At 54.0% G+C, this 21066-nt stretch overlaps 1 protein-coding gene across 1 annotated transcript in view; it reads right to left on the reverse strand.

Annotated features, from left to right (window-relative positions):
• fndc3ba (fibronectin type III domain containing 3Ba) overlaps nt 1–21066 on the reverse strand; it is a 480942-nt gene that overhangs the window by 35680 nt on the left and 424196 nt on the right. Inside the window, exon 23 of the mRNA XM_085989714.1 lies at nt 9560–9778. Within this exon, the coding sequence (XP_085845840.1) occupies nt 9560–9778 (219 nt within the window). The remainder of the gene's footprint in view (nt 1–9559; nt 9779–21066) is intronic.

Genomic DNA, 21066 nt, shown 5'->3' on the forward strand with positions numbered 1-21066 from the left:
AGCGCAGATATCTCGGGGGGGCTGGTGGAGTTTACAGAGATAGGGAGGGGCGAGGCCACGGAGGGATTTGAAAACAAGGATGAGAATTTTTAATTTGAGGCGTTGATTAACCAGGAGCCAGTGTAGGTCAGCGAGCACAGGGGTGATGGCGCACGGGACTTGGTGGGAGTTAGGACACGGGCAGCCGAGTTTGGGATGACCTCAAAGTTTATGTAGGGTAGAATGTGGGAGGCCGGCCAGTGCGTTGGAATAGTCATGTCCAGAGGTAACAAAGGCATGGATGAGGGTTTCAGCAGCGGATGAACTGAGGCAAGGGCGGAGACGGGCGATGTTATGGAGGTGGAAATAGGCGGTCTTAGTTATTTAAAAAGTACGTGCATATGCACTTGAAGTGCCGTAACCTGCAAGGCTACGGACCAAGAGCTGGAAAGTGAGATTAGACTGGATAGCTCTTTTTCGGCTGGCACAGACACGATGGGCCGAATGGCCTCCTTCTGTGCCGTAACTTTCTATGATTCTACGACAGGAGCATTAACAAATGGGTCTTTCTGGAGAAAAGAGCCCCAGCCCGTTCAGCCTTTCACCTACGTTCTAATCAGGGGCAATGTTGGGGCTCCAGCACGATGGCCTTTGACCCTTCACCTGGCTCTCTCAGGCCAAACAAAGAGGTGAAGAATCCAACCACAATGGGCATCCGTCAGGGCGCCCAGTAACTTTCAGCTGGTGATGAAAAGTTTCTCGGGTTCTCCTCGCCGTGAGTTTTGTTTCCCTCGTGTCCTGATATTCCGGGGGGGGGGTTTGGATCTATCCCTACGGAGGGAACGTCCCCACCGCCTCGTGTACACACCGAGCGTCTTTTACGTCCACCCGAGAGGGGAGACAGGACCCTCGGTTTGACGTCTCATTCCCGAAAGCCAGTATAGAGTATTTGAGTTAATTTAGTCGAAGGAGCTCCCCAGATTCTATCTGTACCCGTGCTGAGTCAGCTGCTCGGAGGTGGGCCGGGGGACGGTGTGTGACACTCGGGCCCTCAGTGCTCCTGGGCTACAGAGGGGAAACCGGCCAGGGTTCCTGCCCCTGATCCCTGCCCACTGAGTGTCGTTGGTGTGCATGTGCGTCCGTGCGCGCGTGTCCATACGTGTGTGCGCACATCCATACGTGTGTGCGTGCACGTCCATACGTGTGAGTGCGCGCGTCCATACGTGTGTGTGTGTGTGTGTGCGCCCATACGCATGTCCATGTCCATGTGTGTGTGCGTTTGTGTGTGCACACATGTCTGTGCACGTGAGAAAACAGGCTTACACTCAGTTGCGACGCCCCCCACAGTCCAACAGCCTGCTGGCATTCATCATCTTAGCTTGTACATGAAGTAGCGGCCATGGATCCGTACACCAGCAGGTGGAGGTTCCACCAGTCGAACCCTACACTCCCCCCCGCCAAACAAAAATCAAAGCCTGATCCCAGAAAATGGAAAAAAGAAAGAGAGGCGGGGAGGTTTAGGGAGGGAACTCAAGAGTTCTGGGTCCAGGCAGCTGAAGGCACGGCCGCCAGTGGTGGAGCGATGAAAATCTGGGGATGCGGAAGAGGCCAGAATTGGAGGAGCGCAGAGATCGTCGGGCTGGAGGAGAGAGTGGGACCTAGCTGGCTGAAGGCACTTCTAATAGTGCCAAAGAGGGTGGGTGGGAGGGATGTGCTGCACAACAGGCCAGAACAGACAGAGGAATGGAGAGTTCGGGGGGGGCGGGGGGGCAGCGTGGTTGGGAGGGCTGGAGGAGGTTAGAGAGCCAGCGAGGGAGAGGCCAGGAAGTGAGTTAAAAACAAGAATGAGAATTGTAAATCATTATCAAAAGTAAAGGGTTGGCCGAGCTTTGAGGACATGAAAGTCACAAAATAAATACAGCGTCAGTACGGAATCTTTGATCCCTACATCTGCCACGCTTATGGTTTCTGCGAGGGAGATTGCCAGTTCAGTGCTAATTTGTACAGCAGAGTGTTATGTGCTAATCTGTACATAGAACTGAACAGGTTGGCCCAGGCTGGTTTCCATTATTATCTAGGATTTAACTGCCCTTGCAAGGGTACTGAGGGATGATTTCTGGTGATGATTAGCTCAGGGGAAAAGAGAAAAGATTTGGAAATGAGGCAAGCTAGCCGAAGGGAATTAATAGACAGAACCAGGCAAATTGATCATTGCGGTGGTGGGGCAGCGGAATCCCCGGGGAACTATTAAAATGAGGAGGTTTGGGGGGAGTAAGGAGGAAAGGCGAGGGAAAGCTTTTCGCCCAAAGGGTAATGAAGTGGGGGTAATTAGGTTAGCAGGGAAGGACATTGAAAGAGGGGGCGTAAACGGGGTCAAGGGGCAGCTGGGTGTCTTTCTGGAGAGAGAGAGGGGTGAGGGATACGGTGAGAGAGGGATACGGTGAGAGGGATACGGTGAGAGAGGGATACGGTGAGAGAGGGATACGGTGAGAGAGGGATACGGTGAGAGAGGGATACGGTGAGAGAGGGATACGGTGAGAGGGGGATACGGTGAGAGAGGGATACGGTGAGAGAGGGATACGGTGAGAGGGGGATACGGTGAGAGAGGGATACGGTGAGAGAGGGATACGGTGAGAGAGGGATACGGTGAGAGAGGGATACGGTGAGAGAGGGATACGGTGAGAGGGGGATACGGTGAGAGAGGGATACGGTGAGAGAGGGATACGGTGAGAGGGGGATACGGTGAGAGGGGGATACGGTGAGAGAGGGATACGGTGAGCGGGGGATACGGCGAGAGGGGGATACGGTGAGAGGGATACGGTGAGAGAGGGATACGGTGTGAGCGGGATACGGTGAGAGAGGGATACGGTGAGAGAGGGATACGGTGGGAGAGGGATACGGTGAGAGAGGGATACGGTGAGAGCGGGATACGGTGAGAGAGGGATACGGTGAGAGCGGGATACGGCGAGAGCGGGATACGGTGAGAGAGGGATACGGCGAGAGCGGGATACGGCGAGAGCGGGATACGGCGAGAGCGGGATACGGTGAGAGAGGGATACGGTGAGAGAGGGATACGGTGAGAGAGGGGGTAGTGGGCAGGGGGGAGGGCTTCAGATTATCTAAAAAGGGATGGTCTTTGTTGGGTTCAGTACCAATCTGCAGGGTCTGTGATGTGCTCATGGCACTGGCTTCAGCGAGTAGCACTGCTGACCATCGCGGGCTCAATTCCCACTCCAGAGACACTTGGGTACATAATACAGTGCAGGGAGCGCGGCACTGTCGGAGGTGTCGTCTAGATTGTGCGCTCAAGTCTTTGAGCAGGACTCGAAGCCACGACCCCGATTCAGATGGGAGAGTGCGACCCACTGAGCCAAGCTGGGTTAGAGGTCGGTGCGGCGGCGAGCCCCTGATCCAGAGGGAGTGTGCGACTCACTGAGCCACGCTGGTGTTGGAGTTTGGTGTGGCGGCCAGCCCCTGATCCAAAGGGAGTGTGCGACTCACTGAGCCATGCTGGGTTAGAGCTCGGTGTGGCGGCGAGCTCCTGATTCAGAGGGAGAGTGCGACTCACTGAGCCACGCTGGGTTAGAGCTCGGTGCGGCAAGCCCCTGATCCAGAGGGAGAGTGCGACTCACTGAGCCACGCTGGGTTAGAGCTCGGTGCGGCGGTGAGCCCCTGATCCAGAGGGAGAGTGTGCGACTCACTGAGCCATGCTGGGTTAGAGCTCGGTGCGGTGGCGAGCCCCTGATCCAGAGGGAGAGTGTGCGACTCACTGAGCCACGCTGGGTTAGAGCTCGGTGTGGCGGCGAGCCCCTGATCCAGAGGGAGAGTGTGCGACTCACTGAGCCACGCTGGGTTAGAGCTCGGTGCGGCGGCGAGCCCTTGATCCAGAGGGAGAGTGCGACTCACTGAGCGACGCTGGGTTAGAGCTCGGTGCAGCGGCCAGCCCCTGATTCAGAGGGAGAGTGCGACTCACTGAGCCATGCTGGGTTAGAGCTCGGTGCGGCGGCGAGCCCCTGATCCAGAGGGAGAGTGCGACCCACTGAGCCACGCTGGGTTAGAGCTCGGTGCGGCGGCGAGCCCCGATCCAGAGGGAGAGTGCGACTCACTGAGCCACGCTGGGTTAGAGCTCGTTGCGGCCAGCCCCTGATCCAGAGGGAGAGTGCGACTCACTGAGCCACGCTGGGTTAGAGCTCGGTGCGGCGGCGAGCCCCTGATCCAGAGGGAGAGTGCGACTCACTGAGCCACGCTGGGTTAGAGCTCATTGCGGCCAGCCCCTGATCCAGAGGGAGAGTGCGACTCACTGAGCCACGCTGGGTTAGAGCTCGGTGCGGCGGCCAGCCCCTGATCCAGAGGGAGAGTGCGACTCACTGAGCCACGCTGGGTTAGAGCTCGGTGCGGCGGCGAGCCCCTGATTCAGAGGGACAGTGTGACTCACTGAGCCACGCTGGGTTAGAGCTCGGTGTGGCCAGCCCCTGATTCAGAGGGGAGTGTGCGACTCACTGAGCCATGCTGGGTTAGAGCTCGGTGTGGCCAGCCCCTGATTCAGAGGGGAGTGTGCGACTCACTGAGCCATGCTGGGTTAGAGCTCGGTGTGGCCAGCCCCTGATTCAGAGGGAGAGTGCGACTCACTGAGCCACGCTGTGTTAGAGCTCGGTGCGGCAGTGAGCCCCTGATCCAGAGGGAGAGTGCGACTCACTGAGCCACGCTGGGTTAGAGCTCGGTGCGGTGGCGAGCCCCTGATCCAGAGGGAGAGTGCGACTCACTGAGCCACGCTGGGTTAGAGCTTGGTGCGGCAGCCAGCCCCTGATCCAGAGGGAGAGTGCGACTCACTGAGCCACGCTGGGTTAGAGCTCGGTGCGGCGGCGAGCCCCTGATCCAGAGGGAGAGTGCGACTCACTGAGCCACGCTGGGTTAGAGCTCGGTGCGGCGGCGAGCCCCTGATCCAGAGGGAGAGTGCGACTCACTGAGCCACGCTGGGTTAGAGCTTGGTGCGGCGGCCCCTGATCCAGAGGGAGAGTGCGACTCACTGATCCACGCTGGGTTAGAGCTCAGTGCGGCCAGCCCCTGATCCAGAGGGAGAGTGCGACTCACTGAGCCACGCTGGGTTAGAGCTCGGTGCGGCGGCGAGCCCCTGATCCAGAGGGAGAGTGCGACTCACTGAGCCATGCTGGGTTAGAGCTCGGTGTGGCGGCGAGCCCCTGATCCAGAGGGAGAGTGCGACTCACTGAGCCATGCTGGGTTAGAGCTCGGTGCGGCGGCAAGCCCCTGATCCAGAGGGGTGTGTGCGACCCACTGAGCCACGCTGGGTTAGAGCTCGTTGCGGCCAGCCCCTGATCCAGAGGGAGAGTGCGACTCACTGAGCCACGCTGGGTTAGAGCTCGGTGCGGCGGCGAGCCCCTGATCCAGAGGGAGAGTGCGACCCACTGAACCATGCTGGGTTAGAGCTCGGTGCGGCGAGCCCTTGATCCAGAGGGAGAGTGCGACTCACTGAGCCACGCTGGGTTAGAGCTCGGTGCAGCGGCGAGCTCCTGATCCAGAGGGAGAGTGCGACTCACTGAGCCACGCTGGGTTAGAGCTCGGTGCGGCCAGCCCCTGATCCAGAGGGAGAGTGCGACTCACTGAGCCACGCTGGGTTAGAGCTCAGTGCGGCGGCGAGCCCCTGATCCAGAGGGACAGTGCGACCCACTGAGCCACGCTGGGTTAGAGCTCGGTGCGGCGGCGAGCCCCTGATCCAGAGGGGAGAGTGCGACCCACTGAGCCACGCTGGGTTAGAGCTCGGTGCGGCGGCGAGCCCCTGATCCAGAGGGAGAGTGCGACCCACTGAGCCATGCTGGGTTAGAGCTCGGTGCGGCGGCGAGCCCCTGATCCAGAGGGAGAGTGCGACTCACTGAGCCACGCTGGGTTAGAGCTCGGTGTGGCCAGCCCAATCCAGAGGGAGAGTGTGACTCACTGAGCCACGCTGGGTTAGAGCTCGGTGCGGCCAGCCCCTGATCCAGAGGGAGAGTGCGACCCACTGAGCCATGCTGGGTTGGAGCTCGGTGCGGCGGCGAGCCCCTGATCCAGAGGGAGAGTGCAACTCACTGAGCCACGCTGGGTTAGAGCTCGGTGCGGCGGCCCCTGATCTAGAGGGAGAGTGCGACTCACTGAGCCACACTCGGTTGGAGCTCGGTGCGGCGAGCCCCTGATCCAGAGGGAGAGTGCGACTCACTGAGCCACGCTGGGTTAGAGCTCGGTGCGGCGGCGAGCCCCTGATCCAGAGGGAGAGTGCGACTCACTGATCCATGCTGGGTTAGAGCTCGGTGCAGCGGCGAGCCCCTGATCCAGAGGGAGAGTGCGACTCACTGAGCCACGCTGGGTTAGAGCTCGGTGTGGCGAGCCCCTGATCCAGAGGGAGAGTGCGACCCACTGAGCCACACTGGGTTAGAGCTTGGTGTGGCGGCGAGCGCCTGATCCAGAGGGAGAGTGCGACTCACTGAGCCACGCTGGGTTAGAGCTCGGTGTGGCGGCGAGCCCCTGATCCAGAGGGAGAGTGCGACTCACTGAGCCACGCTGGGTTGGAGCTCGGTGTGGCGGCGAGCCCCTGATTCAGAGGGAGAGTGCGACTCACTGAGCCACGCTGGGTTAGAGCTCGGTGCGGCGGCCAGCCCCTGATCCAGAGGGAGAGTGCGACTCACTGAGCCACGCTGGGTTAGAGCTCGGTGCGGCCAGCCCCTGATCCAGAGGGAGAGTGCGACTCACTGAGCCACGCTGGGTTAGAGCTCGGTGCGGCGGCGAGCCCCTGATCCAGAGGGAGAGTGCGACTCACTGAGCCACGCTGGGTTGGAGCTCGGTGCGGCGGCGAGCCCCTGATCCAGAGGGAGAGTGCGACTCACTGAGCCACGCTGGGTTAGAGCTCGGTGCGGCGAGCCCCTGATCCAGAGGGAGAGTGCGACTCACTGAGCCACGCTGGGTTAGAGCTCGGTGCGGCGGCGAGCCCCTGATCCAGAGGGAGAGTGCGACTCACTGAGCCACACTGGGTTGGAGCTCGGTGCGGCGGCGAGCCCCTGATTCAGAGGGAGAGTGCGACTCACTGAGCCACGCTGGGTTAGAGCTCGGTGCGGCGGCCAGCCCCTGATCCAGAGGGAGAGTGCGACTCACTGAGCCACGCTGGGTTAGAGCTCGGTGCGGCCAGCCCCTGATCCAGAGGGAGAGTGCGACTCACTGAGCCACGCTGGGTTAGAGCTCGGTGCGGCGGCGAGCCCCTGATCCAGAGGGAGAGTGCGACTCACTGAGCCACGCTGGGTTGGAGCTCGGTGCGGCGGCCAGTCCCTGATCCAGAGGGAGAGTGCGACCCACTGAGCCACGCTGGGTTAGAGCTCGGTGCGGCCAGCCCCTGATCCAGAGGGAGAGTGCGACCCACTGAGCCATGCTGGGTTAGAGCTCGGTGCGGCCAGCCCCTGATCCAGAGGGAGAGTGCGACCCACTGAGCCATGCTGGGTTAGAGCTCGGTGCGGCCAGCCCCTGATCCAGAGGGAGAGGCGACTCACTGAGCCACGCTGGGTTGGAGCTCGGTGCGGCGGCCAGCCCCTGCAGACTCTTGGGCAGACCTGGAGCTTCAAATTCATCAATGAGTCGGATTATTTTCTTGGCGGGTCTCAGATTGCCAGAGGGGGAGGTCGAAGGTTACCTAGAGGGGCCGGGGGCGGGGCAGGAGTACTCCTGCTCCTCATCTTAAAGAAAGACTTACATTTCTATAGCGCCTTACACGTCCGCAGGATGTCCCAAAGCTCTTTACAGCCAATGAAGTACTTTTTTAGAGGTGTGTTCACTGTTGTAATGTAGGAAACGCGGCAGCCAATTTGTGCACAGCAAGTTCCCCCAGAGAGCAATGTGATAATGACTGGATAATCTGTTTTAGTGATGTTGGGTGAAGGATAATTACTGGCCCAGGACCTCTCCTAATACCTCCTTCTTTGGCTTGGCAGCCATTGTTATCACACCTCTATGAAGCACCTCAGGCCGTGTCTTTGCTATATTGAAGGTGCGGTGTGAATGTCAGATGTCACCCCGCAGCCAGTTAGGTTGTATCTGGTGGGAACATGTACAGCTCTGTCCTTGTGTTCCAATCCCTCCATGGCCTCGCCCCTCCCTATCTCTGAAACCTCCTCCAGCCCTACAATGAAGTACTTTTGAAGTGTAGTCACTGCTGTGATGTAGGAAACGCGGCAGACAATTTTGCGCACAGCAAGATCCCACAAACAGCAATGAGATAAATGACCTGATCATCTGCTTTTAGTAATGTTGGTTGTGGGAGAAATATTGGCCGCAGGACACCTCAATTAGAATCATAGACTGGTTACAGCACGGAAGGCGGCCTTTCGGCCCATCGAGCCCATGCCGGCTCTCTGCAAGAGCACTTCAGCTAGTCCCACTCCCCCGCCCTTTTCCTGTAGCCCTGCAAATTTCTTTCCTGCAGGTACTTATCCAACTCCCTTTTGAAAGCCGTGATTGAGTCTGCCTCCACCACCCTTTCAGGCAGTGCATTTTAGATCCTAACCATTTGCTGAGTAAAAAGGTTTTTCCTCATGTCACCTTTGGTCTTCTGCCAATCACCTTAAATCTGTGTCCTCTGGTTCTCGACCCTCCCGCCAATGGGAACAGTTTCTCTCTATCTACTCTGTCCAGACCCCTCATGATTTTGAACACCTCTATCAAATCTCTCAATCTTCTCTGCTCCAAGGAGAACAACCCCAGCTTCTCCAGTCTATCCACGTAACTGAAGTCCCTCATCCCTGGAATCATTCTCGTAAATATTTTCTGCACCCTCTCTAAGGCCTTCACATCCTTCGTAAAGTGCGGTGCCCAGAATAGGACTCAATATTCCAGTTGAGGCCGAACCAGTGTTTTATACAGGTTAATCGTAATTTCCACACTTTTGTACTCTATACTTCTATTTATGAAGCCCAGGATCCCGTATGCTTTTTTAACTCCTTTCTCAACCTGCCCTGCCACCTTCAACGATTTGTGCACACATACCCCCAGGTCTCCCCGTTCATGCGCTCCCTTTAGGATTGTACCTGTTAGTTTATATTCCTCTCTTCATTCATTCTACCAAAATGTATCACTTCGCACTTTTCTGCATTAAATTTCATCTGCCACGTGTCCGCCCATTCCACCAGCCTGTCTATGTCCTCCTGAAGTCTATCACTCTCCTCCTCACTGTTCACTATACTTCCAAGTTTTGTGTCATCTGCAAATTTTGAAATTGTGCCCTGTACACCCAAGTCCAAGTCATTAATATATATCAAGAAAAGCAGTGGGCCTAGAACCGACCCCTGGGGAACACCACTGTATACCTTCCTCCAGTCCGAAAAACAACTGTTCACCACTACTCTCTGTTTCCTGTCACTTAGCCAATTCCATATCCATGCTGCCACTGTCCCTTTTATTCCACGGGCTTCAACTTTGCTGGTAAGCCTATTTTGTGGCACTTTGTCGAACGCCTTTTGGAAATCCATGTACATCACGTCAACCGCATTGCCCTAATCAACCCTCATCAATTAGATCGCCCCTTAATCTTCTATACTTAAGTGGTACTTACTTTCCACTCCTTTCCTCCATTTGAAGTGTATAGATAGTCTCGGTGTCGGTGGTCAGTACTTTGGCACTGCTGCTGTCCCCCCACTTGAGTTTAAGGCTCTGGGGGCCTGAGGCAGCGCACTCCAGCCTTGGAGGAGCTGGTGGCAGAGGTTGTGTCTTGGCTTTCACCGTTTGGCTGAAGGGCCCAGCGCCAATTCCATTCACTGCCTGGACCTTAATCCTAAAAGTGAGAAGAAAATAAAAAAAAGAGAGATATATAAAGTTCTGCATCTTTGACCGTGCACAACAACAAACTCGGCCCAGCGCAGCAAGGAAGCTGTGCTGAAGCATTGTGTCTAATTCTGGGCACCGCACCTTAGGAAGGACAGCAAGGTCTTAGAGAGGGCGTAGAGGAGATTTACAAGAACGGTACCAGAGGATGAGGGACTTCAGTTATGTGGAGAGACTGGAGAAACTGGGGTTGTTCTCCTTAGAGCAGAGAAGGGTAAAGGAAGATTTGATAGAGGTGTTCAAAATAATGAAGGGTTTTGGTGGAGTAAATAAGGAGAAACTGTTTCCACTGGCGGGAGGGTCGGTAACCAGAGGACACAGATTGAAGATAATTGGCAAAAGAACCAGAGGCGACCTGAGGAGATATTTTTTAAATGCAGCGAGTTGTTGTGATCTGGAATGCGCTGCCTGAAAGGGCGGTGGAAGCAGATTCAACAACAGTAACTTATATTTATGCAGCATCTGTAACATAATAAAACGTTACAGGTAGACTATCCTTTATCCGAAAACCTCGGGACCAGCCGTGTTTCGGTTTTCGGAAAATTTCGGATTTCGGAAGGTATTTTATAAGACTGGGAAATTTGTCGGGGGTGGGGGTCGGGGTCGGCGGGGGTCGGGGGTGGGGGTCGGCGGGGGGTGGGGGTTGGCGGGGGGGTCGGGGTCGGCGTCGGGGTCACGCACACGACTTACGCTGAACGAAAACACTTTCGGTTTTCAGAGGATTTCGGTTTTCGGAAGTGCGGATAAAGGATACACTATCCCTTATCCGAAAGGGTGGGGGTCGGCGGGGGGGCGGGGCGGAGAAAAGAATATCGGACGGGCCGCTGTATTGTTGGGTTCACTCTCCCGGTATACCTCCTTCACACTGCCCGGCTCGGCCTGCAATCTCCTACCCAGGAGGGAACTCAGTGACCCTCTGCCCTGCTCAGTGTAAGTCGTGCGCCACTCTGGTCATGTCGTGCGCACGACTTACGCTGAACGAAAAAACCTTCGGTTTTTAGAGGGTTTCGGTTTTCGGAAGTTCGGATAAAGGGTAGTCTATCTGTATTACATAGATTCAATAGCAACTTTCAAAAGGGAATTGGATAAATGCTAGAAGAAGAAACATTTGCAGGGCTGTGGGGAAAGAGCAGTGAGGGGGGGAGTGGGACTAATTGGAGAGCTCTTTCAACGAGCCGGCACAGACACGATGGGCCGAATGGCCTCCTCCTGTGCTGGAAGATTCTGTGACGTCTGTCTACCCTGCCACACTGCCCATGTGCGTGAAACACTGGTGGTTTCTCTCCGTGGGCCTCCTACGTCAGGACCTGTACCTCCTGCTACCTGGAGGGAGTTCAAAGTTAGACAGTTCTACAGCAGATCCCAGATCTGAAACACGATGTAAGAAAAAGCTCGTCGCCCCTTGTTTTTCCCTCCCTAACCATTGCATCCTTTCCTGTCCATCTACCACTTCCTCTCATAGGAATCGCCCGACGAGGAAAGACCGAGGTCCATCGAGTTCGCCTTCTACCAACCTGGTAGTCACATGATCCAACGATAATGGAGTTGTTGACCAATCACAGCGATCAATCTCTATCAGTGAGTCTACAACAGACCCAGACATGAGGCGAGGAAAGCCCCCAGTGGTGGAGAGCTTTGGGTAACCAGAGGTCCAAAGTCACCTGTTCCTCCCGAGCTCGCTACACTCACGTCACGTCTCAAATTACTCTCTTGTTCCTCCTAAGCTCTGGGGTCAGCCGTGGCTCAGTGGGCGGCACCCTCGCCTCTGAGTCAGAAGGTTGTGGGTTCAAGTCCCACTCCAGCGACTTGAGCACAAATATCTAGGCTGGCACTCCAGGGCAGTGCTGCAATGTCGGAAATACCGTCTTTCAGATGAGGCATTAAACCGAGGCCCCGTCTGCTCTCTCAGGTGGACGTAAAAGATCCCATGGCACTACTGAAAGAAGAGCAGGGGAGTTATCCCTAGTTCATCCTGGGCAATATTTATCCCTCAACCAACATCTAAAATAGATTATCTGACCATTATCATGTTGCTGTTTGTGGGACCTTGCTGTGCACAAATAGGCTGCTACATTACAACAGTGACTACACTTCAAAAGGACCTCATTGGCTGTAAAGGATTTTGGGACGTCCTGAGGTTGTGAAAGGCGCTATAGAATTGCAAGTTCTGTCTCTTTATTAAGCTGCATTCTCTGCCCTACATGCTCCTACCCTGCCCGGAATCCTCACCGTGTTGAAATCAAGACTCTAGACTTCCCCAGGATCTCAAAATTGGGGAACATCTCACTACCCTCAGTCTCTCTTCTATCTACAATTAACGAGTTTTTAATAACAAGCTTGACGTCAAACACAACTTCATGGTTTACCTCACGCTTCCACCATTTGCATCGAGTGTACAGCACAGAAACAGGCCATTCGGCCCAACTGGTCTGTGCCGGTGTGTATGCTCCACACGAGCCTACTCCATCTCACCCTATCAACATATCCTTCTATTCATTTCTCCCTCGTGTGTTTATCCAGCTTCCCCTTAAATGCATCAATGCTCTTCGCCTCAGCCACTCCCTGTGGTAGCGAGTTCCACATTCTCACCACTCTCTGAATAAAGAAGTTTTTCCTCAATTCTTTATTGGATTATTAGTGATTATCTTATATTTAAGCCCACTAGTTTTGGAATCCACCGCAAGTGGAAACATTTTCTCTACGTCTACCCTGTCAAACCCCTTCATAATCTTAAAGACCTTTATCAGGTCACCCCCTCAGAAGTATATTGCTTTTTATGCAGCGGGTTGTTGTGATCTGGAACGCGCTGCCTGAAAGGGCGGTGGAAGCAGATTCAATTAGTAACTTTCAAAAGGGAATTGGATAAATACTTGAAAGGGAAACATTTGCAGGGCTGTGGGGAAAGAGATGGGGAAGTGGGACTAATTGGAGAGCTCTTTCAGAGAGCCGGCACAGGCAGGATGGGCCGAATGGCCTCCTCCTGCGCTCTATGATTCTGTGACAAAGTCTCCCTCTGGGGCTGTGCGACTCTGAACTCACCGTTTGTAAACACGAGAGATTACTAGTCATTTATTTGCAATGTTTATTCAATCCTTTAACTTCTTCACCTCGGGGTGACAGATGGTCCAGATTATTGGGAGCCGTGACCTGCACACGCACACAATTGTGGCTCACTGACTGTGAAGCTTTATTGAGCCACACACGTTTTATAAACTGAACCAAGCCCTTGATGTAGTGATGCTCAGTAAACTCGCTCTGCTCTCCCCACCCTTGGTCTCCCCTCGCCCTGTTCTCATAGAATCATAGAAATTTACAGCACCGAAGGAGGCCATTCAGCCCATCGTGTCCGCGCCGGCCGACAAAGCTCTCCAGCCTAATCCCACTTTCCAGCTCTTGGTCCGTAGCCCTGTCGGTTACAGCACTTCAAGTGCATAGCCAAGTACTTTTTAAATGTGATGAGGGTTTCTGCCTCTACCACCCTTTCAGGCAGTGAGTTCCAGACCCCCACCACCCTCTGGGTGAAAATATTTCCCCTCAAATCCCCTCCTCCACCTGCCCTGTCCTCCCCCTCCTCCCCTGCTCTCTCCTCTGCTCCCCTCCCCTGCCCTTCCCCATCTCCCCTGCCCTGCCTTCCCCCTCCTCCCTCCTCCGCTCCCCTCCCCTGCCCTCCTCCCCTGCTCTCTCCTCTGCTCCCCTCCCCTTCCCCATCTCCCCTGCCCTGCCCTCCCCCTCCTCCCCTGCTCTTTCGTCTGCTCCCCGCCCTGCCCCTCCTCCCCTGCTCTCTCCTCTGCTCCCCTCCGCTGCCCTGCCCTCCCCCCCGCTCTCTCCTCTGCTCCCCTCCCCTGCCCTCCTCCTCCTCCCCTGCTCTCTCCTCCGCTCCCCTCCCCTGCCCTTCCCCTCCTCCCCTGCTCTCTCCTCCGCTCCCCTCCCCTGCCCTTCCCCTCCTCCCCTGCTCTCTCCTCCACTCCCCTCCGCTGCCCTGCCCTCCCCCCCGCTCTCTCCTCTGCTCCCCTCCCCTGCCCTCCTCCTCCTCCCCTGCTCTCTCCTCCGCTCCCCTCCCCTGCCCTTCTCCTCCTCCCCTGCTCTATCCTCCGCTCCCCTCTCCTGCCCTTCCCCTCCTCCCTGCTCTATCCTCCGCTCCCCTCTCCTGCCCTGCCCCTCCTCCCCTGCTCTCTCCTCTGCTCCCCTGCCCTGCCCCTCCTCCCCTGCTCTCTCCTCTGCTCCCCTGCCCTGCCTTGCCCTGCCCCTCCTCCCCTGCTCTCTCTTCTGCTCCCCTGCCCCTCCTCCCCTGCTCTCTCCTCCGCTCCCCTCCCCTGCCCTCCCCCTCCTCCCCTGCTCTCTCCTCCGCTCCCCTCCCCTGCCCCTCCTCCCCTGCTCTCTCCTCTGCTCCCCTCCCCTGCCCCTCCTCCCCTGCTCTCTCCTCTGCTCCCCTCCCCTGCCCCTCCTCCCCTGCTCTCTCCTCCGCTCCCCTCCCCTGCCCTGCCCCTCCTTCCCTGCTCTCTCCTCCGCTCCCCTCCCCTGCCCTGCCCCTCCTCCCCTGCTCTCTCCTCCGCTCCCCTCCCCTGCCCCTCCTTCCCTGCTCTCTCCTCCGCTCCCCTCCCCTGCCCTGCCCCTCCTCCCCTGCTCTCTCCTCCGCTCCCCTCCCCTCCCCCTCCTCCCCTGCTCTATCCTCCACTCCCCTCCCCTGCCCTGCCCCTCCTCCCCCGCTCTCTCCTCCGCTCCCCCCCCCCTGCCCCGCCCTCCAGTGTGATTGCTACACTGACTTCACACAACTTCTGCCTTTATATCGATGAACCAGAGGGAGCGGGCGGGCTCGTGTCGTCCACCTGTGCAGGAGACTCTTGCGTCGATTTTTTGTTAATCTTGCTGCGGATTGTTTGTATAGGTGGAACTGGTGTACGTGGTCGAGCCCCATCCTATCTTCACCTGATGTGACAGCAGTCACGAATTGCAACAGTGGCCGATATCCCACCACCTCTGCCCTTTCCCTAGCGCAGTGATGCTCAGGCCAATGGAAGTTGGGAGCTCGGGTGGTCAGTATACACCGCGTGACGCCACTAAAAAATGGATGATCTGGTCACTTTATCACATTGCTGTTTGTGGGAGCTTGCTGTGCGCAAAATTGTCTGCCGCGTTTCCTACATTACAACAGTGACTGCACTTCAAAAGGTACTTTATTGACTGTAAAGCACTTTGGGATGTCCTGAGGCTATAGAAATGCAAGTTCATTGTTTATCTTGCTGTAATGAGCTGAGGATGGGAATGTCAACAACAACAATTGCATTTATATAGCGCCTTTAACGTAGTAAAACGTCCCAAGGTACTTCGCAGGAGCGATATAAGACAAAAGAATTTACACCGAGCCAAATAAGGAGAAATTAGGGCAGGTGACCAAAAGCTTGGTCAAAGAGGTAGGTTTTAAGGTGCGTCTTAAAGGAGGAGAGAGAGGGAGAGAGGAGAAGAGGTTTAGGGAGGGAATTCCAGAGCTTAGGGCCCAGGCGACAGAAGGCATGGCCGCCAATGGTTGAGCAATTATAATCAGGGATCCTCAAGAGGGCAGAATTAGAGGAGCACAGATATCTCGGGGGGTTGTGGGGCTGAAGGAGATTACAGAGATAGGGAGGGACGAGGGCCGCGGAGGCATTTGAAAACAAGGATGAGAATTTTGAAATCGAAGTGTTGCTTAACCGGGAGCCAATGTAGTTCAGCGAGCACAGGGGTGATGGGCGAACGGGACTTGGTGCGAGTTAGGACCCGGGCAGCTGAGTTTTGGATGACCTCCAGTTTACGTCGGGTAGAATGTGGGAGGCCGGCCAGGAGTGCGTTGGAATAGTCAAGTCTGGAGGTAACAAAGGCATGGATGAGGGTTTCAGCAGTGGATGAGCTGAGGCAAGGGCGGAGACGGGCGATGTTACGGAGGTGGAAATAAGCGGTCTTAGTTATGCCGCGGATATGTGGTCGGAAGCTCATTTCAGGGTCAAATATGACACCAAGGTTGCGAACACTATGGTTCAGCCAGGAATCCCACTCCTGATCGTAGTGTGCATGTACAGAAATCACTAAAAGGGTACAAAAAATAATTTACAACACTAATAAACGTTGGCCTTTAACCTCAAGCAGGCTGGAAGTTAGGCTACAGTTGTATAAAACTCTGGTCAGACCGTCTCTGGGGCACTGTGTTCAGCTCTGGGGATGGGGAAGTGGGGGGAGGAGGAAGGGAAGGAAGGAAGGGAGGGAGGGAAGAAAGAAGGAAAGGATGGAGGGAAGAAAGAAGGAAAGAAGGAAGGTGAGACTTGCATTTATACAGCACCTTTCACGATCACTGGACGTCCCAAAGCGTTTTACAGCCAATAAAGTAATTTTTTTTGAAGTGTAGTCACTGTTGTAATGTAGGAAGGATATCTTGGCCTCGGAGGGGGAGCGGCACAGATTCACCAGAATGATAGAGTCATAGAGTTATACAACACAGAAAGAGGCCCTTCGGCCCATCGTGTCCGCGCCAGCCATCAAGCCCTGTCTAATCTAATCCCATTTTCCAGCATTTGGTCCATAGCCTTGTATGCTATGGCATTTCAAGTGCTCATCCAAATGCTTCTTGAATGTTGTGTGGGTTCCTGGCAGTGAGTTCCAGATTCCAACCACCCTCTGGGTGAAATTTTTTTTCCTCAAATCCCCTCTAAACCTCCTGCCCCTTACCTTGAATCTATGCCCCCTGGTTATTGACCCCTCTACTAAGGGGAAAAGTTCCTTTCTATCCACCCTATCTATGCCCCTCATGATACCGGGGCTAAAAGGGTTAAATTACGAGGCCAGGTTGCACAAACTGGGCTTGTATTCCCTCGAGTTTAGAAGATTAACTGGTGATCTAATCGAGGTGTTTAAGATGATTCAAGGGGTTGATTGAGTAGATAGAGAGAAACTATTTCCTCTGGTGGGGGGAGTCCAGAACAAGGGGGCGTATCCTTAAAATTAGAGCCAGGCCGTTCAGGGGTGATGTCAGGAAGCACTTCTTCACACAAAGGGTAGTGGAAATCTGGAACTCTCTCCCCCAAAAGGCTGTTGAGGCTGGGGGTCAATTGAATACTTCAAAACTGAGATCGTTTCCAGTGCACTAGTGGTTCATAGTGCTGGGTTCCTGCTAATGCTTCATCTCTGCTGGAACTAAACCGGCTTCAGTTATGAGAATTTTAACTATGAGGAACAATTGGAGAGGCTGGGGTTGTTTTCTTTGGAACAGAGGAGGCTGAGGGGAGATTTAATTGAGGTGTATAAAATTATGAGGGGCCTAGATAGAGTGGATAGGAAGGACCTATTTCCCCTAGCAGAGAGGTCAATAACCAGGGGGCATAGATTTAAAGAAATTGGTAGAAGGTTTAGAGGGGAGTTGAGCAGAACTTTTTTCACCCAGAGGGTGGTGGGGGTCTGGAACTCACTGTGGGGGGGGGGGCGAAGGAAGTTGGGGATGCGCAAGAGGCCAGAGTTGGAGGAACGCAGAGTCAACAGTCAGTTAACTTACAAAAGACACACACGAGCCCCAAAAGACGAATGATTTCCTGCCCACTCCAAATCAATGGATGGGAGAACGCGCTCTGCTTCTCTGAGTCAGTGAGAGGCTGCGGGGCTGCAGTTCCTCTTGGCCTGTGGTCAGCAGCCTGCTGTTTAGTATTTCAAGCTCCCACAAACAGCAATGTGCTCAAATTGGCTGCCGCGTTTCCGACAGTACAACAGTGACTACGTTTCAAAAAGTACTTCACTGGCTGTAAAGCGCTTTGGGAGGTCCCGAGGTCGTGAAAGGCGCTATAGAAATGCACATTCATTCTTTCTTTCATATAGGAAGTGAGGTTTCCAATGGCAGTAGAGGTGAGTCATCTTTTCTCAGGCCTGGTCACGGATCACGCAGAGAGGAAGAATCACAGAGCCGCACGGATCCTGATAGTCCGATTACCAAGTACATCCGTTTTGACCCGTCTCCTTTCAGAGATAGGCTATAGAAATCTATACTTTAAGATGCGGAATCAGAAGAGGTCTCACAGATCATGATCTGAAATACTAAACAGCAGACCAACAGGAACTGCAGCCCCGCAGCCTCTCACTGACTCAGAGAAGCAGAGTGCGTTTTCCCATCCATTGATTTGGAGTGGGCAGCAAATCATTCGTCTTTTGTAAGTTAACTGACTGTTGACTCTGCGTTCCTCCAACTCTGGCCTCTTGCGCATCCCCAACTCCCTTGGCCCCGCCATTGGCGGCCGTGCCTTCAGCCATCTAGCCCCATAGCTCCGGAATTCCCTCCCTAAGTCGCTCCGCCTCGCCGCCCCTCTCTCTGGTGAGAATTTAGAACTTGCTACCACAGGGAGTGGTTGAGGCGAATAGCATAAATGCATTTAAGGGGAAGCTAGATAAAGGAGAGAGGAATAGAAGGTTATGTTGATGTAGTTGGATGAAGTAGGGTGGGAGGAGGTTCGTGTAGAACATGAATGGCAGCACAGACCAATTGGGCCAAATCATAGAATGATAGAATCATAGAATGGTTACAGCACTGGAGGCCGCCATTCGGCCCATCCCGGCTCTCTGCAAGAGCCCTTCAGCTAGTCTCACTCCCCCCGCCCTTTCCCCGTAGCCCTGCAAATTGTTTTCCTTCAGATACTGATCCAATTCCCTTTTGAAAGCCAAAATTGAATCTGCCTCCACCACCCTTTCAGGAAGCGAATTCCAGATCCTAACCACACATAGAAAACATAGAAACATAGAGAAATAGGAGCAGGAGTCGGCCATTCAGCCCTTGGAGCCTGCTCCGCCATTCAATATGATCATGGCTGATCCTCTATCTCAATACCATATTCCCGCTCTCTCCCCATACCCCTTTTGTGTCGAGAAATCTATCTATCTCCTCCTTAAATATATTCAGTGACTTGGCCTCCACAGTCTTCTGTGGTAGAGAATTCCACAGGTTCAGCACCCTCTGAGTGAAGAAATTTCTCCTCATCTCAGTCCTAAATATCCTACCCCGTATCCCAAGACTGTGACTCCTCGTTCTAGACCCCACTCCCCCCAGCCAGGGGAAACATCCTCCATGCATCCAGTCTGTCTAGCCCTGTCAAAATTTTATACGTTTCAACGAGATCCCCCCTCATTCTTCTAAACTCTAGTGAATACAGGCCGAGTCGACCCAATCTCTCTTCATACGACAGTCCTGCCATCCCAGGAATCAGTCTGGTGAACCTTCACTGCACTCCCTCTATGGCAAGTATATCCTTTCTTAGGTAAGGAGACCAAAACTGCACACAGTACTCCAGGTGTGGTCTCACCAAGGCCCTGTACAACTGTAGTAAGACATCCTTGCTCCTGTGCTCAAATCCTCTTGCAATGAAGGCCAACATACCATTCGCCTTCCTAACTGCTTGCTGCACCTGCATGTTTGCTTTCAGAATCTGGTGTACAAGGGCACCCAGGTCCTTCTGTACATCAGCATTTCTCAACCTATCACTATTTAAATAATACTCTGCCTTTCTGTTTTTCCTACCGAAGTGGATAACTTCACATTTATCCACATTATACTGCATCTGCCATGTATTTGCCCACTCACTCAACTTGTCTAAATCGCCTTGAAGCCTCTTTGCATTCTCCTCACAACTCACAATCCCACCTAGTTTTGTGTCGTCAGCAAACTTGGAAATATTACATTTGGTTCCCTCATCCAAATCATTGATATATATTGTGAATAGCCGGGGCCCAATCACTGATCACAGGCAGAAAGGGAATGGGTGACCAACAGGCAGATTAGTAGGCGCAGGCAGGTAGTGCAGGGGTCCCCTGTGGCCATCCCCCTCTCAAACAGATATACCGCTTTGGATACTGATGGGGGGGATGGCTTACCAGGGGAAGGCAGCAGCAGCCAACTTCCTGGCACCAGGGGTGGTTCTGCTGCACAGGACGGGAGGAAAAAGAGGGGGAGAGCTATAGTACTAGGGGATTCTATTGTAAGGGGAATAGATAGGCATTTCTGTGGCCGCAAACGAGACTCCAGGATGGTGTGTTGCCTCCCTGGTGCAAGGGTCAAGGATGTCTCAGAGCGGCTGCAGAACATTTTGGAAGGGGAGGGCGAACAGCCAGTTGTCGTGGTGCATATAGGTACCAACGATATAGGTAAAAACCGGGATGAGGTCCTAAAAGCTGAATATAGGGAGCTAGGAGGTAAATTAAAAAATAGGACTTCAAAGGTAGTAATCTCAGGATTGTTACCAGTGCCACGTGCTAGTCAGAGTAGAAATAGAAGGATATTTCAGATGAATACGTGACTAGAGGAATGGTGCAACGGGGAGGGATTCAAATTCCTGGGACATTGGAACCGGTTCTGGGGGAGGTGGGACCAGTACAAAACGGATGGTTTGCACCTGGGCAGGGCCGGGACTGATGTCCTAGGGGGAGTGTTTGCTAATGCTCCGGGGGAGGGTTTAAACTAAAATGGCAGGGGGTTGGGAACCTGAGTGGGGAGACAGAGGAAAGGGAAACAAGGATAAAAGCAAAAGACAGAAAGGAGAAAAACAAAAGTGGCAGGCAGAGAAATCAAGGGTTTAAATCAAACATGGCCACAGTAAATAATAATTCTAAAAGATCTAAGAACGTTAAAAAAACAAGCCTGAAGGCTTTGTGTCTTAATGCGAGGAGCATTCATAATAAGGTGGATGAATTAGCTGCGCAAATAGTGGTAAACGAATATGATATGATTGGGATTACGGAAACATGGCTCCAGGGTGGCCAAGGCTGGAAACTCAACATCCAGGGGTATTCAATATTCAGGAAAGATAGGCAAAAAGGAAAAGGAGGTGGGGTAGCATTGCTGGTTAAAGAGGGGATTAACACAATTGTAAGGAAGGATATTAGCTCTGATGATGTGGAATCTGTATGGGTAGAACTGAGAAATACCAAGGGGCAGAAAACGTTAGTGGGTGTGGTATATAGACCTCCAAACAGTAATGCAGAGGTTGGGGATGGCATTAAAAGGGAAATTGAGAAGCGTGCAATAAGGGCACAGCAGTTATCATGGGTGACTTTAATCTACATATAGATTGGGCTAACCAAATTAGTAACAATACTGTGGAGGAGGAATTCCTGGAGTGTATACGAGATGGTTTCCTGGACCAATCTGTCAATGAACCAACTAGAGATCAGGCCATCTTAGACTGGGTATTATGTAATGAGAAAGGATTAATTAGCAATCTTGTTGTGCGAGGCCCCTTG

Source organism: Somniosus microcephalus, chromosome 6 (genome assembly GCF_052327205.1).
Source record: "Somniosus microcephalus isolate GS21.2 chromosome 6, FLI_Smic_1.0, whole genome shotgun sequence".
Taxonomy (NCBI): domain Eukaryota; kingdom Metazoa; phylum Chordata; class Chondrichthyes; order Squaliformes; family Somniosidae; genus Somniosus; species Somniosus microcephalus.